Source organism: Protopterus annectens, chromosome 1.part0 (genome assembly GCF_019279795.1).
Source record: "Protopterus annectens isolate FY-2018-M chromosome 1.part0, PAN1.0, whole genome shotgun sequence".
NCBI lineage: Eukaryota > Metazoa > Chordata > Ceratodontiformes > Protopteridae > Protopterus > Protopterus annectens.
The window spans coordinates 1,267,860,548-1,267,880,592 of NC_056725.1; the positions used below are offsets into that span (position 1 = coordinate 1,267,860,548).

The 20,045-nt window shown below is 43.3% G+C and overlaps 1 protein-coding gene across 2 annotated transcripts in view; it reads right to left on the bottom strand.

Moving 5' to 3' along the window:
• Positions 1-20,045, bottom strand: part of CEP162 (centrosomal protein 162) — a 2,095,315-nt gene that overhangs the window by 635,776 nt on the left and 1,439,494 nt on the right. For both annotated transcript variants that reach the window (XM_044066152.1, XM_044066151.1), the window contains one exon: positions 4,559-5,229. In XM_044066152.1, the coding sequence (XP_043922087.1) occupies positions 4,559-5,229 (671 nt within the window). The remainder of the gene's footprint in view (positions 1-4,558; positions 5,230-20,045) is intronic.

Sequence of the window (20,045 nt, forward strand, 5' to 3'; positions counted from 1 at the left end):
TCCTCTTTTAGCCTTGGGATAAGGCCGAAATGGAGTGGAAAATCATGCCCCTACGGCAGTCAGAGTCTTACCCTCCTGTTCACAGCGGGTTAGTGTGTCCTTTACCTTGGGTCCAAACAGGGAGGACCCATCAAAGGGGGCGTCGGCAAATGAAGACTTAAAGGCCTCCGCGAAGTGACACAGATGGAGCCAGGCTTGTCTCCGCAGAGCAATGCCTGTACCCGCCGCTCTACTCGCCCCTTCGGCCGCATAAGAAATGAGCCTCATGGACGAGTTCGAAATGGACGACATTGTAGCCAGCTGAGAGCCAACCGTCTGGGCCAGCTCCTCAGGCAGGTTACCCAAGAGGGTATCGGATAGCTCCTTAATCAGATCCCTCTGAAACCTGGTGAAGTGCGTAAGGTAGTTCAAGGACCTCAGTGTAAAGGCCGCTGAACTGAGGGTGCGCTTTCCGTACCGATCCATGCTCCTAGACTCCTTATTAGGAGGATGGACGGACGTAGAAGCCTCTGCTACATCTTGCTGGGTAGCAGATGCCACCACCAAAGCATCTACAGCCACACCTTTAGTAAGGAACTCTCTATCAGGGGGCGCCGACAGAAATTTGTTTGGACGAGCGGGCACCGGTTCCACAGAGTCTGGGTGTTCCCACGCCCTTCGACAGATCAAATCCAAGAGCTCGTCGAAGGGCGGAGACACCCAGGAGGCGGAGGGCTGAGCCCCGAAGGCCTTCAGGAACACCGACTCATCAGCAGAGGGAGGTTTGGACTGCCAGCCGCCTCGTTGCTTTAGGGCTTCCAGGATGTCTGCAAAGGAGACATCATCCGAGGACGACTTGGGGGACCCTTCTGCATCATCGAGATCAGTGTCGGATGTCAGAGACTCATCAGGGGAGTCAACGTGCTTCCTCTTGCACGATCTCTTCCTGGGAGGTTCCTCCGAAGAGGCTTCAGAAGGACCTCCAGGAGGGGGAGAAACCCCAGCGGGGGTAACCTGAGGCCCAGGGGTTCCGCTGTCTAAGGACAGGGGAACTGCCAACGACCCAGTCTCCAAATGTAGGGAAGGAGCTGGGGAAACCGTGGAGGTAGCCAAGGAAGATATGGCTAAAGCACTCCTCATAGCCCTGAAGGCGGGACCACCAGAATCCTGGGAGGGTACCACCTCCGTGGCCACAACAGTGGACGGTACTCCCGCCGCTGACGCACCAAGAGGGAGACTTGGGACCAAAAGCATCAATCCCGAAGCCTCCCCCCCAGGGCCGAAGGAAGAAGTCCGTGTACTGAACTCCGACCCAAGAGCCGGAGTTGGAGCAAGGGTCGGGCCCGACCCTAACACCTCCACCGGTCCCACCAGCACCGGCTCCAACGGTGCCGAAGCTGTTGGAGGAGGAACCACAATAGGGGAGTGGACCATCGGCTCCGAAGCCAAATGGGCTGGAGCCGAACCCATCTTTTGGAACACCGGAGACTGGAAGAGTCGAGGGAGCACCCTGTCGATGTCCGAATCAGACATCTTGGATGACCTTGAGGATACCGATCGGGCCCGAACCGATTTCTCCATCGGCTCCGAAGGGCTCGGGGACCGGCTCCAAAAGGACTCCACAACTATCGGCTCTGAAGAAGGTTTCAAGGAAATTTCCCTCGGTGCCGATAAGGACTTCGGCTCAGAGGGGGAAGAGTCTGAGCCAGTAACCCTTATCGGCTCCAATATCAGTGGAGCCGAAGAGGGTGACCCGCCTCTCGATGCCCCAGACCTTGGCTCCGAAACCAGAGGGGTCGAGGCTGGAGGCATCGAGGCGGACCGTTCCGACCTCGGCTCCGAAGTCTGTGGAGCCGATGGAGAAGTCTGCTTAGATTTTTTAGCAGTCGGTTCTGACTGACTGGTCGGAGCCGACGCTTTCTTCTTTTTAGAAGGAGACGGAGAGGAAGATAAAGCCTCCTCGAAGGAAGGCTTGATTAATCCCTTGAGGATTAATTTGTTTTTCCTCTCCTGGAGGACTCTAGAAGAGAACGCGTGGCACACACTACACGACTCTTGTAAGTGCTTAGCACCTAAGCAATAGACGCACGAGGCGTGGTCGTCCGTTATGGACATTTTAAAACCACACCTCGTGCATTTCTTAAACCCGGAGGGTTTGTGTTCTTTCGACATAACTGCTTTGCCAAAGAACCAATATATAAGAGAACAACAGTAAACTTTTAGTTAAAGACAGTTCAAAACAACAACTTTAACAAATATTATATATATATATATATATATATATATATATATATTTTTTTTTTTTACACTAACAGTAAACAGACAAAAAAGAGTGAAAAATGGAAAGAGAGTCAAGACCCTCTAACTTAAACGGGTACTTGACCCAAGAAAAATACACAAGCAGCAAAGTAACAGGGGAAGGCCCCTCTAACTAAAAACGGGAAACCTTCCCTGACTAAAAAATTCACGAATTTACTAACAAAAATTCAGCAAACACACTAATATAAAAACAATAGCTGTTAAAACAGCTTTTGGTTTCAAAGTAAGGAAATTTGTGACAGGAAAAGCCTAATAAATAGTACTTAGCCCAGCCAATGTTGAGACCACGTCTAAGCTTGTTAGCGGCAAACGAGATCTGGGGGATTAGTGGTGGTGCATCCTGGGATAAAGATAGCTCAGCCAATTAGAGGCCTCGCTCTATAGCATAAGCGTGCAGAGTCAGAGCCGAGGGATCGGCTCCGAACCCATCAGTTCAGAATGTAGGCGAGATAGGATCACATAACATCCTGTGTTACTCAAAAAAAGTTTACACCATTCAGGTATATTTTTAGCAGCAACAAATAACTGCGATGTACAAAAATTCTCTTTTCACATATCACTGCAATAAATCTGTCTGTGATTCTTGCTGCAACATGTTGACAGAAACTAAACTGTCGGTAGTGGTGCAACAGATAGCACACTCACTTTTGACACAGAGGGTGTTGGGTTCTATTCCCGCACAAGATAGATAGATTCCTGACACTGAGTATGACATCCTTCAGATGAAACATTAAACTGAGGCCCCATCTGCTTGAGTTGGTGGCAGCTCAGGTGAATGTTAAAGATCCCATGACACCTATCGAACAGAGTAGAGGAAGTTCCCTGATGTCCTGGCCAAATTTCCACTCGTACTACAAATACCACTTCAGGTATTCCCTGAAAACAGCTTAGTGGGACTAGCCAAGTCAACAAAGGATAAATAAATTAAAAAATAAATACATTATGCAACAGGAGAAAACTGAAATAAGTACTCATCCATGACAAAAAGAGTGCACTGTGATGCATCATATCTTACCACTCAAACCTAGAGCAACCAAGCTAACTCTCCAAGAAATGAAAAATCTGACTTCAGACAGTGATTTCAGTCAGAGCAGATCACAGATGTGGGTACAGAGTACTGCCAGTCACAAGCTATTGGTATATGGAAGATGAAATGCTGGTAGCTGTAACTGACTGGCAGGTATAAAAAAATGGAGGGGGGAGTTAATCTCTGTAATAAGAAGTACAAACTTTAAAGTTGGAGGAAGGTTATTTGGCACCCCTGTGCTGTGTTTCTTCAAAATAATGTAAATTCATTGAAGAACGTTTTTAAAGTAATCTTGGGAAGTGCTGTTGACAACTCCCTGCAGCACAGGTGGGTATCAAGTTAGAGAGTACATATGACATTTATAAGATACAATACAGTATCAGACTACCTTTTATAATGTTCAATTTTGGCGTGGCAGGCTGTCACTAAGGACTGGTGACTGAAGTCTGGGTGACTAAGTGTCAATCACCCAGTGTAGGTCCTGCAGACAAAACACAGCGTACTCTTGTTTTTAATTTATTTACTGTTTGGTAACTGCATAAGACAAAGTATACATGAAGAACACTTGTTTTTAAAAAGCTCTAGGTACAAGGGGTGGGAAAGTTATTCTGAGTGACACAATGAAGATGAAACTCATTCACTGTTCATTATCTAGCAATACATGATGTGTTAGTACATGAGGCATATCTGAGTTCAGATCATAAGCTGCATGAATACCTCATGCACAAGGGCAAAAAGACTGTGTTGTGCAGCCAGTTATTATTAAAGCATGAACTCTGTAACCTAAAGTAGTGGTAGCTTTGTACAGCTATGGGAGAAAAATATAATGTTTGTCGATGCTTATGACAGCTTCATTTAGTGGTAAGTCACAGAAATGTATTACGGGCAATGGGCAACTGAAATGCAAAGGGACATGTGATCCTCTCTGTACCTATTTAGGGTGATGAGACACCTTGCCCACTAACATAACGTATAAGATTTTCTTAGCACCCAGGACTCAGTGGCATCCATGTGTGAAAATGCAAGCCATGAAGGAAGTAACGAACAGAAGATGGCTATGAGCTGTAACTGGTAGGATAGGAATCACTGCATACAATAAATGCCTATGTATCTAGTCATGTATCTGATGCAGGCTGCATTAGAACTGTACATTTAAAACAGAAAAATACATGCTTAAATTAACTAAATGCATCTATTGGTTGATAAAAAAACCCTTTGTTTTCTATAACATACCGTCTGGCATCTTGTTCTGCTTTAGCAACTGCTGCATGTAACTGGACTCTCTGCTGATCTGCATCCAAAGACAACTGCCTTAGTTCTGATTTCAGCTTTTCATTTTCCTGCAGTACCTCTGAGATATGGGAACCAGCAAAGACAGTTGGTTGATAAAGTTTTTCATCTGAAGTTGAAGGGAAAGGGTCTTTATCTTTGAAATCTATTTTGCTGTTCACTGCTGCATCATCCTTGCCAACTTTTTTTGACAATTTGTGTCTGGTGTTTAATCTGTCCCTGGGGCTTCTCTGCTCTGAAAGTAGTGTTCTCCTTTCTTTCTGGAGCCTTTCCACAGTTCTGGTAAGCTCCTGAATTTCTTTGTTTTTCATGATTAACTCCTGACTTAGTTTGTCCATCCTGCTATTCACATTAATCTGTTCTGCATCTGCCTTCTTGGATTTGAGGCATTCTTTTTCCATTATTTTAAGTTCAGCTTGGGCAAGAAGATCTCGAAGCCGCTGTACTTCTCGGTGAAGATTAGCTACTGTGGCCTGATGGGTCTCAATGAGATGATGCTTTTCTTGCTCAAATGCTTTGACTGCCTCTACATTTTCACTGGGTTTCTTTGCTGCACTCGGATGCCTGTGGGACAGCAGCTGCTCGAGCTCAGCAATCCTGTTCTCATACTGTATCTGAAACAGGAGGACATCATAATCAGGCTTGTAGCCCCACTGCATGTACTTATTCTAGCTAAAACATGAAGTATAGGATTAATCAAAGGCAAGAAAAGTAGCAGCAGTTCAATCTGCAAATGGATTTGTAGGCTCATGTAATTATACACACTATTACTGTACAAAACCTTAATCCCAGTTTCTCAATTATAATCTCTTATGTTATGTACAGCTAGCTACCATTTTACAAAGTCCTACTTATAGCAGTACTCTTGACAGCTTTTTTCTTTAAGTACATGGCCACAGAGTAAAGTAATACTATTCCTGGCAGCTTCTTCCTGTTACTACATGGTAGTAAAGCCATAAAGATAACAAACAAGTGGAGAAATATAAATTATATTAAAATTAATTACTAAAAAAGGTGCACTGAGTCACTACTAACTTACAAGCATGGCATGTTATGGAGGTGTCATCAAAGGCTCCAGTTTTGTATCTTCAGAATGGAAGCTTTCAAACTTGACTATATTACTATCCAATTTGGCTTCTAGATTACAAAAATGATGTTAACTACTTTAATCTATTACACTTACAGACAGCAGTAGTGGTGGGATTCAGAAACCATCATACTTAGCTACAAGGGGCAAGATGCAACTAAGCGCAAAGGGAAACTGCAGGCAGCAGCTCAAAGAACTTTGGGAGCTAAGTGCAGACAGCTTGTGGCTTAGTTCCTGTTGTTTGCACCTACCACCAAAGGCAGGCAAAATGAGCATTTCAGAAGGACAGACATGTAATGCCATGGATCAGCCTGACATGCCAAGATTTCCGGCAGACCACAAATTTCGGTGTAGAGAAAACATGGAGAACACTGACAGTTACCACAACTGTTTTGTGAGGTTATAGTTAATGGCATGATTCTTCTTTCAGTTATTTTTGTAAAAAATAAATAAATAAATACAATCTTACAGCCATAAGCCAGTCTCTTCATCTTATTGCACACTCTTCCAGATGAAATTTCAAATTAAGGTTGGTATGAACAATGATATGATCAACAATGGAGTAATGGCTTAATACAATTCATCATTATTATTTACGAAGGCTGTATGTGGCTCTTTGTGACATCTGCTTGCGGTTGAGTTGTGTTGTAGGTAGACTTAAGTTATCAAACTGTTACTTTCACCATCGGAATATCTGCTTTTATCAGCCCACCCATTTTACTCACAAAAGAACATTCATTTCTGCTCCTTGTTTCCTGTTGATATGAGGCATTCTAGTATGCATCTGCAGTATTTGTGCAGTTCAGATCTCAGCACATGATTCTGACACGTCACAAAAAGTACAATTAAATATGCTGCATAAACATGAGAATATACAGACTGGTTTGACTTAACTGTCTACAATGTGAAGCATGTTATGTTTATAAAATACTATATCAGGAACTCCACATAAATAAACAGTAAATGGAATTTAATGTTTTTTCCTCCTCCTTCTTCTTCTTTCGGCTTTTCCCGGTTAGAGGTCGCCACAGCAGACACCTGTCTGCTCATGACTGGCAGTGGAGTTTTACGGTGTCGAGTTGCTAGCCCGGCGCCCAACCTTCCACAGAAGGCGCACACACGCACACACTCATGCCTAGGGCCAATTTAGAGTGTCCAATCCACCTACAGCATGTCTTTGGGATGAGGGAGGAAACTGGAGCACCCGGAGGAAACCCACGCGACCACAGGGAAGACATGCTGACTCCGCACAGAAGGCACCCCAACCAAGGATCGAACCAGAGAACCTCTTGCTGTGAGGTGGCAACACTAACCGCTGCACCACCGCGGCCGCCCAATGTTTTTTTCCTCCTAAATTTTCTAAAACCATACTACAAGTCATATGGTCCTTATTTTATGAATGTAAAACACTAAAAAGAAGGTACTTTCTTCTGATTTACTGGCTTCAAGTACTATAGAGAACAGTTTGATGGTGGATCACTAAACTGGGTTTAAGAATGCACCATACATCCAAACAGTGCTTGGTACCAATGACCCCACACATGTAACTACAAGGCCCCCAACAGTGAAAATACTTAAACTATGTTAACCAGATGATTAACATTCCTTGAACTATCACAACCTGTGCACCATGCAAATGGTATAACACAACCACCAAGAAATGTGATCTAGGATAAAGGATCTACGTCAGATGTTCGAGTTTTCAGAAACCTAAAATTCATAAGGTCTAGGTAATATAGTCAAGTTTCCAAAAACTTGAACATTAAAAATCTACTTTTTTTTTTATATTTATGAAGGGATCAAGCCCCCCTGTGACACCTCCAACACCCCCTTCAAATTATATATAACTCTGAGATCGCACTACATTCAAGAAAAGGGTAAACTTCCCAATCCTTGCTGTACCGTGATCTCCATTCAAAAGCTTCGAACTGTCAAAACCTTGATCATATGGTCTTGACCATATAAATTCCGAGTTTCTGAAAACTTGATCAACTGATAGGGATCCGAAATGTACACAATGCACATATATGAAGAATATGTGGCTTACACAGACAACTGATGAACATATCCAACATGGTCATACAAAGGGTCAGTAGTCATGTGTGTCAATGAACAAAAAATGAAAACTCTGTTGAGAAAATATATGGCATTGCACAAAGTACATATGTTCATAATGACAGGGGATGGTGGTTATCCTTTAGAGACCTGGCTTATGATGCTGATCAGACATTCCAGTACTGCAGCCAAAGATGTATATAATAAAACAAATAAACTGGCATGTATGCTGAATGAACCCTTAAAAATGATCAGAAAAACAAGTCTGACATTACAGGAGCAAGGGATTCACTTGCATCATGTATGACCAAAGGTCATCTACTGACTTAGGTAAAAGAAGGCCCAAAACCTAGGGAAAGCTGTAGACCACCAGCACAGTGAGAATTTCCTGCACTGGAACACATACAAAACTTCCTGCACTGAGTAACAATAGCCCCACTGCTGGTTTGCTGGGGAAAGAAAAATAGATAGAGCGCAAATGATTTTAGCCACAATAAAATGCGATTTCTGACCCACCATTTCACCACTGTGCAAAGCCCTTAGTCCTGATGGCCTCGGAGGTCTTTCCCATTAAAATGGGGGATTCCAACTTTTGTATTTTTTCTTATCCTAGTCACACAATCACCTTAAACAACATTTTTGTTATTACACATTCTCCTCTCTCCTGTTGCTCCACCAGAAAGCAACTATGCCCTCTTCCAATGCTCATGCTTAATTCAGCTTTATAAAATTTTAAGATACATTCTTACCTGCAAATATGCTTTCCCTTGAAGCTACTATCCCTCTTTCCTACTTCTCCATCAAGTGATGTATATAGAAAGAATCTAAGACTCCCACCCAAAAAAATCAGTGCTTCAGCCTCTGTTATGAAGCTTTAAAAAGCTCTTTCTACCCTTAACATATGCTCATTTGAAGCATTCAATTCTCTTTTTGCTCCATCAGTACTGGTACCAGGAGGCATATGGGTCATCCCCTGTATCAATGATTTATTCTGCTTTACCAGGCAGATGTTGATCCCTTTTACTGTCAAAGATTGATATTACTTCAGCATGAGGACACAGCTGGCCATTTATATGTGCTTTACTGCCACAGTGTACGTTTTTGTACTGCTTGTTTCAGTTTTATGCTTTATTATTAAGAGTGTAAAAGAAAAGAAAAGCATAGAGCAAAAGTACAGTCCTACCCCCCTCCCAAAAAAGTGTCATGCCTTTACATAATAGTGCAAAAATAGAAATGGGCAGGTCCTAGCCAATAAGCATCTGTTATGTCATGAGAACTTGCAATAAACTAGTGCCACACAGCGTGAAAAGTAACGAAAATACAGAAAAAAAACAAAGCATTCCTTGTATAAATAAAATAATATAATGATCTTATTTCATCTCCAATTGACGAATCAATGACACCACTAACACATTACAGAAAAAAGAGCAAACAAAGGTAAATGAAAAGAAAACCAGCAACATCAAAGCAAATAAATCAATACTTATATAAATGGGTTCACTAGACAATCTCGAAATACTGAAATGTTGAATTTCAGTATTTCGAGACTGAATAGTTGAAAGTGCAGTAATGCGGAACTGCACTACCTTGAATGCAGAAATGTCGAATCTGCTGTCGTGGTGTCGCATTCGTGGTGTGCGGTGCGGTTTGTGGATTTAGCTTGGAATTCAGACAAGTGGTGTTTATGTAAGGGTACTGGGTAGGATTTTAGTGCGTGTAGTGGTGGTTTGTGTGTGTTTGTGTATTTAGTGCAACCTTGGAGTTAGTATATATAAGTAGGGTGGGGGGGGCACAGCCCCCCTCATGGGGGTGCAGGAGTGCTTACCCCCCTGCTTATAGGTAGGGTAGGTGTGTTTGTATGTTACGTTGTGTTTGTGTGTGTTGTTTTGTTTGTTGTAGTGTAGTTAGGTAGATGTATGCGTGTGTTTGTGTGGTGGGGTGTGTGTGTATGGTCATGACTTTGGTTTTCACGGTTGTGGTTTTTCGGGTATGTCGAATTTCGACTATACAGTCTCGAAATACTGAAATTCGACATTTCAGTATTTCGAGATTATCTAGTGAATCCATATAAATACCCCATAAATATGGTGGAAAAAATCCCAGCCTGCCCCCTTCAAGTTTTTTTGGAACATTATAAACCAATATTCATATAAATACCACAAGGGCATCCGGGAGAAAAGTCTTGCTTCATCCTGTGAGTTTTCTGGAGACATAATCACAGAATACCCAGCTGCAGCTTGCCTGCTCTACCCTCTAAAGGACCTAACATCAGCCTTGACATTCTGTATCTACACTTTGTCTGCAGTTCAAGGTTAACTCTTCCTGACAACTGGAAGGTTCAGAGTGCAGTTAAGACCCTGGCCGAATGAAGACACTAAAGTCATGAAGAAAAAGATTGACAATACTTGGATTACACAAAACATCTTGTTCATAGCAAAAAATAAAACAGAAAAACAACAAATTAAGTAAAATCTCTATACTTAAGGCAAAAATATGTCCTTATATCTAAACATCCCAAACTATTCTGGAAAGAACTAAAACAATTAACAGGACACACTGCTACTTCCTCTCCTGTTGAACCGAAAATGCCTGTTAACATTTTCAGAAGACTAGAACGCCTTCCTAATTTCATCAACTCAAACAATTGAAGAAAAATTTACAAGTCCCCACACTAACAGTCATTGATCAGGAAACAGGACTTCACCAGAGCTATATCCTCTTGCTGAGTATGCTGCTACACTTCAATGAAATCACCACTAAGGAAACTAAAACTTTACATAAAAGCCTTAATGCCTCCTCATCCAAGTTCAGTATACTGCATCCAACATTTCTTAGAAGATTAGCTGACAAGATTGCAAAATTTCTTGTACTCATACATAATAACCTCTCTTAAGACAGGAAAAAGAATTTATGTCTTACGATAACATTCTAACTGTGTTGTTCATCTTCACAAATCCTTGACAGTGAGTTCGGTTCTGAACCCTTGGAACCGATTCAGCCGTTATTTTTCAGCTAGTGCTCTCCAAACTCTCGAGCCAGGCTCTATCCATAATGCTCCTCACAGGGATTGATTACCTCAGACTGAGTTTGCCAGATGGCAGAATACAGCCAAGAAAAACAGGAATTTTATTTATATACATAAACATATATACATATAACATATATACACATAGATAGAACAAGGCCATCTATGAGTTCCTGATGAGAAACTGGATCAGAATTGGAGAGGTCTACCAAGAGACTTAGGATGGAGGAAAGGTGGGTGGGTATGTCAAGGATTAGTGAAGATGAACAACACAGATGGAACTTTATGGTAAGACATTTATTTATTTTACATTTGTTAACCGGGAGAGTCCGACTGGATACATGTCCATTTTCAGCGGAGGCCCGGGGAGAAAAGCTCCAAGTACATAACAGACATATGAACATTGTTAATGCAAAAAAAGGAAGATAGTTGAGTTCTAAATACAATATAAAGATACATCACATCTTGGGAAAAAAAAACAACAGCAGCAAATAAAAAAAAAACATAGGTCAGTTACAAAGGCGCCTTGTTAAAAAGTTAAGGATAGTGAGGTAAGAGAAGGGTAAATGATAGTGGTTAATCAGGTTTGGAACAGGGACATTGCCAGAGAGTATTGAGATGGGGTTTAAGCTTTTTTTGAATTGTAGGAGTGAGGGTTCTGAGGTGAGCATGGTGGTAGGGAGTTCCACATTTTACCTACAAAGTTTGAGAATAGAGAATCCCCAGCAGAATTATTGGCTTTGGTAGTTTGAGCTAAGATCTTATTGGAGGAGCGTAAAGATTGCAGGTTAATATAGGGGTGAATGATGTTTTCAGAGCTGGTGTTTTCTCTGGGTGATACAGTATCTGGTGAGCCATTTTGAGTTGGTTGAAATGGAGTTGGCTGGAAAACTCTAACCACCCTAGTTGCTTCAAGTTAGTGCAGTGGTGCGTTCTAAAGGTGGAATTTGTGGCAAATCTAGCTATGTGATTGTAACAAGAAGCAAGTTTGTTAAGGGTTGTCTTGTTTAGGTTTGTAAAGAGGGGAGGCATAGAAAAGAGTTGATAGTAGGTGTGTGCTGGCAATTGTAATTTTAGCGTGAGGAGTGCGAAAGTGTTTTACTTTATAGAGAGAGCCAAGCTTTTATTGACGGTTTTGATGGTAAGATTGAAATGGGTGTCAAATTTAAGGGAGTTATCAATGGTAACACCTAATAGCTTTGTGTGAGCTTCTGGTGATATAGTGATTCCATTGGAGGATGTAATAGAGAAGGTGGGGGGAAGAGTCTTGTTAGTGGGTGAGAAAGTAAGTAGTTTTGTTTTGTTGGGGTTGAGAACTAGTTGTCGACTTGAGAACCATTTTTCTATTAGGTTGAAGGTGTCTTGGGTTGAAGCAGTGAGGTCTGCCAGGTTGGAGGCAGTGCTGATGATAGTCGAATCATCTGCATATTGAATGCATGTGGCATGGGGGGTGATTGTGGGCAGGTCATTAACTTCTGTTGTTATTCTTCACCTAATCCTTGACAGCGGGAGAGAATCCCCAGCTAATTATTTGCCTTGGGAGGTCTCATGGAAGAATATTCTGAAGCACCACAGAGCCAAAGGATGCTTGACTCCTCGAGACCTGGTCTAATTTGTAATGCACGATAAAGGTATGGTGAGAAGACCATGTGGCTGCTGCACAAATATCGTCTAGTAAAGCTCTTTGGTTCATAGGTAGGTACTAGGCTATCTGCCTGAGGGCATTTATAAGCCTAGCCATAGTGTGTAAGCTTTCTCCGCCCCATTGATTAATTAACCAATCCTCTGTCCAGCAGAGCCAATGAAGTGATCCCAGGGGGTGCATTTTCTGTTACCCATCCACTCGTCAAGGTTTCTCTTGAAGAGTGTTAGTGAGGGGCTCTGCCTAATGTAGTTTGGAATTTTGTTCCAAAGCATGGGGAGTCTCTGTGACAGGAATCTATCCCTCCAGCATGTTCAGTTTATTGTTGTGGCGAGGTTTAGCTCACTAGAGTGCGTGACTCGCAGTGACTTGGATTTCTTTAGGTGGAGCATGTCCATAAATTCTGACTTGGACATGGCTTTGTAAGTCAGGCAGAGATCACCTCTGAGTAAGCGATATGCCACTGAGTACAGCCAGAGTTTTTTCAGTTGGGCTGCATAGGACATATGTTTGAGGTCAGTAATCCTATTGGTGAGGTACTTTTGTGGTTTTTCCAGCTGTAGGAAGTGTCTTGTGAGGTACATGCCAAATGTGGCATTGTACTCTATGATGGGTCGGATGAGTGACGAGTAGAGGGGCACTATAACCTCTCTATTTCTAGATGCGACCCCTTTAGTAATTAGATGGGCCACATAGAAGGATTTCCTAAGTACTTTGGCAATATGATTGTCAAAGGAGAGATTACTATCTACCTGGGTCCCCAGATCTCTTATTACCTCTTCTGTATTAAGGGGGCTGCCACCTATGTGGTAATTCATAGGTGTTTTGTTTTTCCCAAACGGGATGACTATGCATTTTTTGGCATTTAGCTTGAGGCCATGAGTTTGACACCAGGTGTCCGTTTCAGTAAGGCCCTTTTCGACGATGTCCGTGTCAGCCGGAGAGTCAATTATGGCTCCCAGTTTGCAGTCATCGTCTCAGTAAGGCCCTTCTGGACGATGTCCGTGTCAGCCGGAGAGTCAATTATGGCTCCCAGTTTGCAGTCATCGGCGAACGTGGTTAGCCATAGTCCTCCTATGTTTGCCTGTACTTCTGAGAAGTATATGCTGAACAGTAGGGGTCCTAGGACCAGGCCTTGCAGGACACCACTTGTGACTGGTTTAGATTCAGACCTGGAGCCCGCTATTCTTACCATGCGAGTTCTGTCTGTAAGCCAGTTGGCAACTCATCTCGTGACATAGAGGTTTATATTCAGGCTGGTGAATTTTTCTGTAATACCCAAGTGGGGAATGGTGTCAAAAGCATTGGCGAGGTCAAGGTAGGCTGTGTGAAGCACCTTTCCCTCGTCTATGGCCTTGGTGACTGTCTCGAAGAAGTCAACCAGGTTTAGTAGGCATGATTTGCCCTTAACAAAGCCAAACAGGGTCGGGTCAAGTGTTTGGAGGTTCCCAATGTCTTTATTAATGATGATGTGCTCCTTAGCCTTGCAGACCAGGCTAGTCAGGCTTATGGGGCGATAGTTACCAGGGTCAGTTGTGGCCCCTCCTTTGTGGAGTGGAATAACCGTTGCTGTGTGCCATTCTATGGGCACGTAGCCTGTGGATAGGCTGAGGCTGAAAAGCATGTTTAGGTGGGGGGTTAGTTCATTTTGTAGTTCGTGCAAGATGCAGCCCAGGACACCATCTGGCCCCACTGACACTGTGTTATGTCTGTGATTTCCGGGACACTACACTTTTCCGGTATAGATGTGAGCCTTTTTGGGGGTGAAGTTTGCACTGAATCTATCTGCCAGGATGTTGGCAATATCAGTAGGTTCAGTATATTTTGTGCTATTTTGCACTAGTTCAGTGCATATCTGTGAGTTGCCACTTAGATTCTTAAGATAGCTAAAGAAGGCTTTGTGGTTATCTTTTCACTCCTTGGCTATTTTTCTTTTGAAGTTAGCCTTGGATAATTTTATGAGGGACCACAGTTTCTTACTGATACTGATCAGGGATGTCTTTCCTTCTTGGGATTTGCTTTTTATCTGAATTAGTTTCCTCCTTGTATTGTATAGCCTGTTTATGGCAGGGGTCCACCAGACTGGTTTCCTTCTCGTGGAGGAGTGAGTCTTGGTTTTTCTAGGGAAGGCACAATCCATGCATCCTTGTAGGTGCCCATAGAGTGCATTTGTAAAGGTTTCTGCATCTTGGGCAGCATTATCCTTTAGCGTGGGATCTGTGAAACTTACCACCACTGTATTAAGTAAGGTGAAGTTTGCTTTAGAAAAGTTTTTTACTTTGGTTTCCTTAGTTGGGGGTGGTGGTGGGGTGTGGACATCCAGAGTGATTTAGTTTATGGTCTGATCTAACCAGTAACAGGTTGACCTCCGGTGTGGAACACCTGTCGCCCATGTTGGTGATGACCAGGTCCAATATGTTTTCACCTCTGGTAGGGGAGTTTACCAGCTGATCCAGGGCATTTGAGTTGATGAATTCCAGGAAGTGCTGGGCCTGGGAGTTTGCACTTGAGTAGTTTTCCCAGTTAATGGAAGGGTAGTTGAAATTGCCCAATATCAGGGTGTTCGGTAGGACCTTCATGTTTTCCAGTGTCTCCAGAAAGGTGGAGTGGTGGTCCTGGGTCATGGAGGGTGATCTGTGGCAGGCCACAATTTGCATTGTAAATCTGCAGATGTTAGTTGCTCATGGATGATCTCAGAGGTATCATGCTGCGCCACTAACCTGGAGGTGTAGGTATCCTTGATGAATATGGATACACCCCCTCCATTTATGTTTTGGTCCGTGTTCTGTGGCCGAACCGTGTGGTACGAGTTGTAGCCCGGTAGTGCTGGGGTGCTCTCTGGAGCCTTGAACCAGGTTTCAGTTACTGCACAGATGTCGACGTTCTCCATACTGAGGAGTGCTTTGAGCGTTTGCATTTTGAGATTTAAACTCCTGGCGTTGAGTAGCATAACCCTCAGTTTTTTGTTAATTGTTCTGTTTATGGAGGTGGGTTTGACTTTTGAGCCTTGCCTAAAAAAGGCACTATGGGAGCAGCAAGAGGCTTGGCCAGTATTCAAAAGCCTAGGGGTGACAGGTGCAAGCCGTCTCTTACAAAGCAATGCGGCTTGTCGAGCATATCATCCCAGGCTGACAGACAATGGATCCTCTTTGAATGACACCAGAAGCTTAGCCAATTGTTGAAATTGATCATTTTTTCTTTATACTGAGGTATCATTTTTGGTGAGGGCAGGATGCTACTCAGGGTCAGGGTCATACCAGCCTGGGCTACATGATCAGAGAGCACTTCCACGTCTCTTTTCATGTAGTCCAGGGAGCTGCATCTCAGGTCATTCACACCAACATGAACAATGACAGAGTCATATTTGTACTTGTTCTGGAGTGACCGGAGTGCTTGTGTTATGTGGCGGATTCTGGGTCCCGACAGGCAGCTAACAGTAACCTTCTGCTTGTCCAGCCTAGTGAGTGGGAAGTCAGTGTGCCTGACTATAGAGTCACCTATTACTAGTGTGTTATGTCTGTTATTTCGCCTTAAGGGCTGTGATTGTGTGGCACACTGATTTTATGATTTATGTGTTGCCTGGTTTGTGACGGGAGGTGCAGGTTGTTTGGGTGTCTTGCATGAAAATCTGCTGACGTGGCATTGCCCTTGTAGAGTGAGCTTTAATTGTTTTGGGAAGTAAGTCCTTGTGATTGATAAATGAAGGTGATACAGTCTCTGAACCATTTAGTTAAGGTAGCTTTGGTAACTGCACAACCCATTCATAAGGAAGAGAAAGCTACAAATAACTGGTCAAATTTTCGGAACTCCTTAATTTTGTGGAGATAAAAACGCAATTGTGAAAAAAAGGTTGGCAGCTGTAAGGTCTGATTGATACTGGATTCAGAAACTACTTTTGGAAGAAAGGAGGGGTTTGTTCTTAGTTGTACTCCGTCTTTATGGAAGATTAAATAGGGTGATCTACATGATAAGGCCTGTAACTCAGAAACTCTCCTTGCAGAGGTGATGGCCACCACAAATAAAGTCTTCCAGGATAAAAATTTCAAATGACAAGATGCTGCCAGTTCAAAGGGGTTTATGTTAATGCCTGGAGAACTGTAATCAAATTCCATGGAGGGACTGGTTCTTTGAAAGGGGGTCTAGGTAAGAACAAACCTTTCAAGAATGCTTTGGAAAGTTTATGAGACATTATTGATGAGTTGCCACCAGTAAGAAAATTTGATATTGCTGCTAGGTGAACCTTTGTAGTGGAAGCAGAGGAACCAGAATCAAAGAGAGTATTTAAGAAGTCTAGGATTTGTTCAAGTAGGGCAGTAAAGGGATCCAGTCCTTTATCCAAAGCCCATATGGTAAATTTTTTGTATTTGCATAGATAAAATTTCCTAGTTGTAGGCTTGTGCTGTGCAATAATAATGCATTGCATGGTCGATGAAAGAGAGGGATGCCTGGAAATCATGGGAATTGGAGAAGCCATTTAGTCAACTTGAGGTGCTGTAAATTGGGGTGAACCATGCCCTCTGGGTCAGTTAGCAGATCTGGAACTGGGTCCAGATTTCATGGTTTCTGTAACAGGTGAGGCCAAAGGAAGGGAAACCAAACTTGATGAGACCAGAATGGGGCAATGAGGATTATGGTATTCTTCATCTTTCTGGCTTTCTTCAGAAATTGTGAAATTAGAGGAACGGGGGAAAAAGCATACAATAGACTGGGAGACCAACTGTAGAGAAGAGCTTCCCTGGGTGATTCCCTCTGTGGGGGGATTAGGGTAAAGTAACTTCTGCATTTCTTGTTCAGGGGAGAAGCGAATAGGTCGCAGCAAGGTTGGCCCATTTGGCGGAAGATCCTGTCTGCCACTACAGGGTTCAGAGACAACTCATGAGGTATGAGAATAGTCCTGCTCAATTTGTCCGCTAACACATTGGAACTTCCCGGAATGTGCGTTGCTCTCAGAAAGAGGGTCGAAGAAAATGCCCATTGCCAAACTCTGAGTGCCTCTCAACATAGTGGATACGATTTGGTTACCCCTTGTTTGTTGATGTACCAGACCATTGACATAATGTCTGTCTGAATTGCAACTGTCCCTAGAGGAAGGGTAACGCTAACAGCACTGCCCTCATCTCTAGAACATTGATATGCAAGTTGGACTCTAGTTGGGACCATGTGCTTTGAACTGTCTTTCCCAGATAATGCCTCCCACCCTATCTGGGAAGCATCTGTGGTCACAATGGCTTGCTGCTGGGGATGAATAAATTGTTGACCCAGGAAAATCTGATCGGAGTGAAGCCACCATCATTTGAGGTCTTGTATGCAATGGCTGGTGATCAAGATTTGGCAAGACATTGATTGGTGAATTAGAGACCATTGTGTTGCTAGTAACCAGTGTAGCATTCGCATGTGAAACCTTGCTAGAGGAACCAGAGTAATTGAGGCAGCTATCAAAGCAAAGGTTTGAAGTATCAATATTGCTGGGACTCTTGTCGCTTTGGAGGATCTGTCTGACTAGAGCTCTGATGCTTAGTAGTCACACTCTAGAGGAAGGGAAGCTATTCCTGAGACGGTATTTAGATGAGCCCCTATGAAATCTAGTTGTGTAGGTTGCAGCTTGTATTTCTTGAGATTTACTGAAACGCCTATGGATGTGCAAACAGACATGGTGTAATCTCTTGCCTATTCTAAGTGACACCTGGTGGTAGCAGTAAGGAGCCAGTTGTCGAGGTATAAAAAGACTTGAAAACCTTGCAGTCTGAGGTGAGCTGCAACCACTGCCATGCATTTGGTAAACACCCTGGGGGCTGTGGTAAGTCCAAAGGGTAGTGCTCTGAATTGATACTGACTGGTTACCAGCTGGAAGCATAGAAACCTTCTGGAGCTTTTGTCCATTTTTATGTGGTAATAGGCATCCTTGAGGTCTATAGAGCACATCCAGTCGCCTTTTTCCAAGAAAGGAAGTATGGCTTGAACCGAGACCATACGGAACTTGGTTTGGTGGACTGATTTGTTAAATTGGCTGAGATCCAAAATGGGTCTCCAGTCCACGGCTTTCTTTGGCACTAAAAATAATCTTGAGTAAATTCCAGATCCTGCTTGGTCTGGTGGGACTTCTTGAATGACTTTTTTCGAGCAATTTTTGAATTTTTAAGACTCCTGCCTCCCTTTGATTGGGTGGAACATCTGGGAGTTTTTTGTGTGGTTTGGGATTTGTAAACAATGGGATCTGGTAACCTCTGGATATTACTCTGTGCACCCATTTGTCCGAAGTTATTAAATGCCAGGCTGGTGGGTGCAGGGATAATTCTCCCCCAAATGCCTCCAGGGGAGGGCAATCAGGCATTCATTCAGGGATGCTGATAGGAAGTACCAGAGGAAGATTCTCTGGACCCCTGATTCTGCAGTCCATTCCTGCCTCTGGGGTGGCTTCTTCCATTATTTCCCACTCTGCCCTGGGGGGGGGGGGGATCTTTGCCTCGTGAGTCATAGAAAGGCCATTTGGATTTTTTTAAACCATAGTCTCACACTCCTCTGATTCCTTGAGTAAAGTCGTTGAGGGGTAGAGAAACATATGCCCACAGCAGATAGGCTCTTACCATCCTGCTCACTTCTGGCTTGAGTTTCTTTAACTTTTGGGCCAAAAAGGGTGGATCCATCAAAGGAAGCATTGATGAATGACTCTTTGAATGGCTCCGCAAAGTTACATAAGCGCATCCAGGAGTGCCTTCTGATGGCTATATCTGAACCCACTGCTCTGGACGTCCCTTCAGCTGCATGTGCTATTAGCCTCATGGACGAGTTAGAGATGGATTTTAGGGTTGCAAGCTGGGAGGAAACTTTATCTTGAACCTCCTCAGCTACTGCTCCTGACAGAGTATTTGAAAGTTCTTTAATCAAATCTCTTTATAATCTGGTAAAGTGTGACATATAATTCAAGGACCTCAGAACAAAGGGCGATGAAGCATAAACACTCTTCCCAAATCTATATAATGTCCTGGCTCCTTGTTAGGAGGATGGATAGTATGACTCTCTTCTGCAAGTTCTCTCTTGGTGGATGCTGCTACCACCACGGCATCAACAGGGATAACTTTTGATCCTCTTTAGGTACAGATAAAATATGATCCGGCCTCTTCTGGATAGGCTCTATGGTGTCGGGTATCTTCCACGTCTGCTGAGCAATCAGTTTGACGAGATCGTCAGCAGGTGGAGAAATCCAAGAAGTGGAGGGTTGGGAGCAAAAAGTCTCCAGGTATACTGACTCCTATGAGGAAGGCTGGGTGGACGACAAGCCACCCCCACTGCTTAAGGATTTCAAGGATGTCCCTGAAGGAAAGATCTTCAGGGAATGACTTAGGGGAGCCTTCCCCCTTCATCAAAGTCGGTATCCTCTATGTAAGACTCTTCCGGGGAGTCATGTTATACTCATATGTTACATAACTTCTTAACACTAGCATGTTACATATGAATCTGTAATCACAGCTACAAAAAAGCTTCCCTGAACATTGCCAGTGATCCACTACCAGCAGGCCTCTAATTAACCCCCCTTGAAAAAAAATAATGTTATGGTTTTCACAATAATTCAGAAATCATCAAACTTGCCTTCTATCCTACTTAAAGTCAGATAAAGTAATAT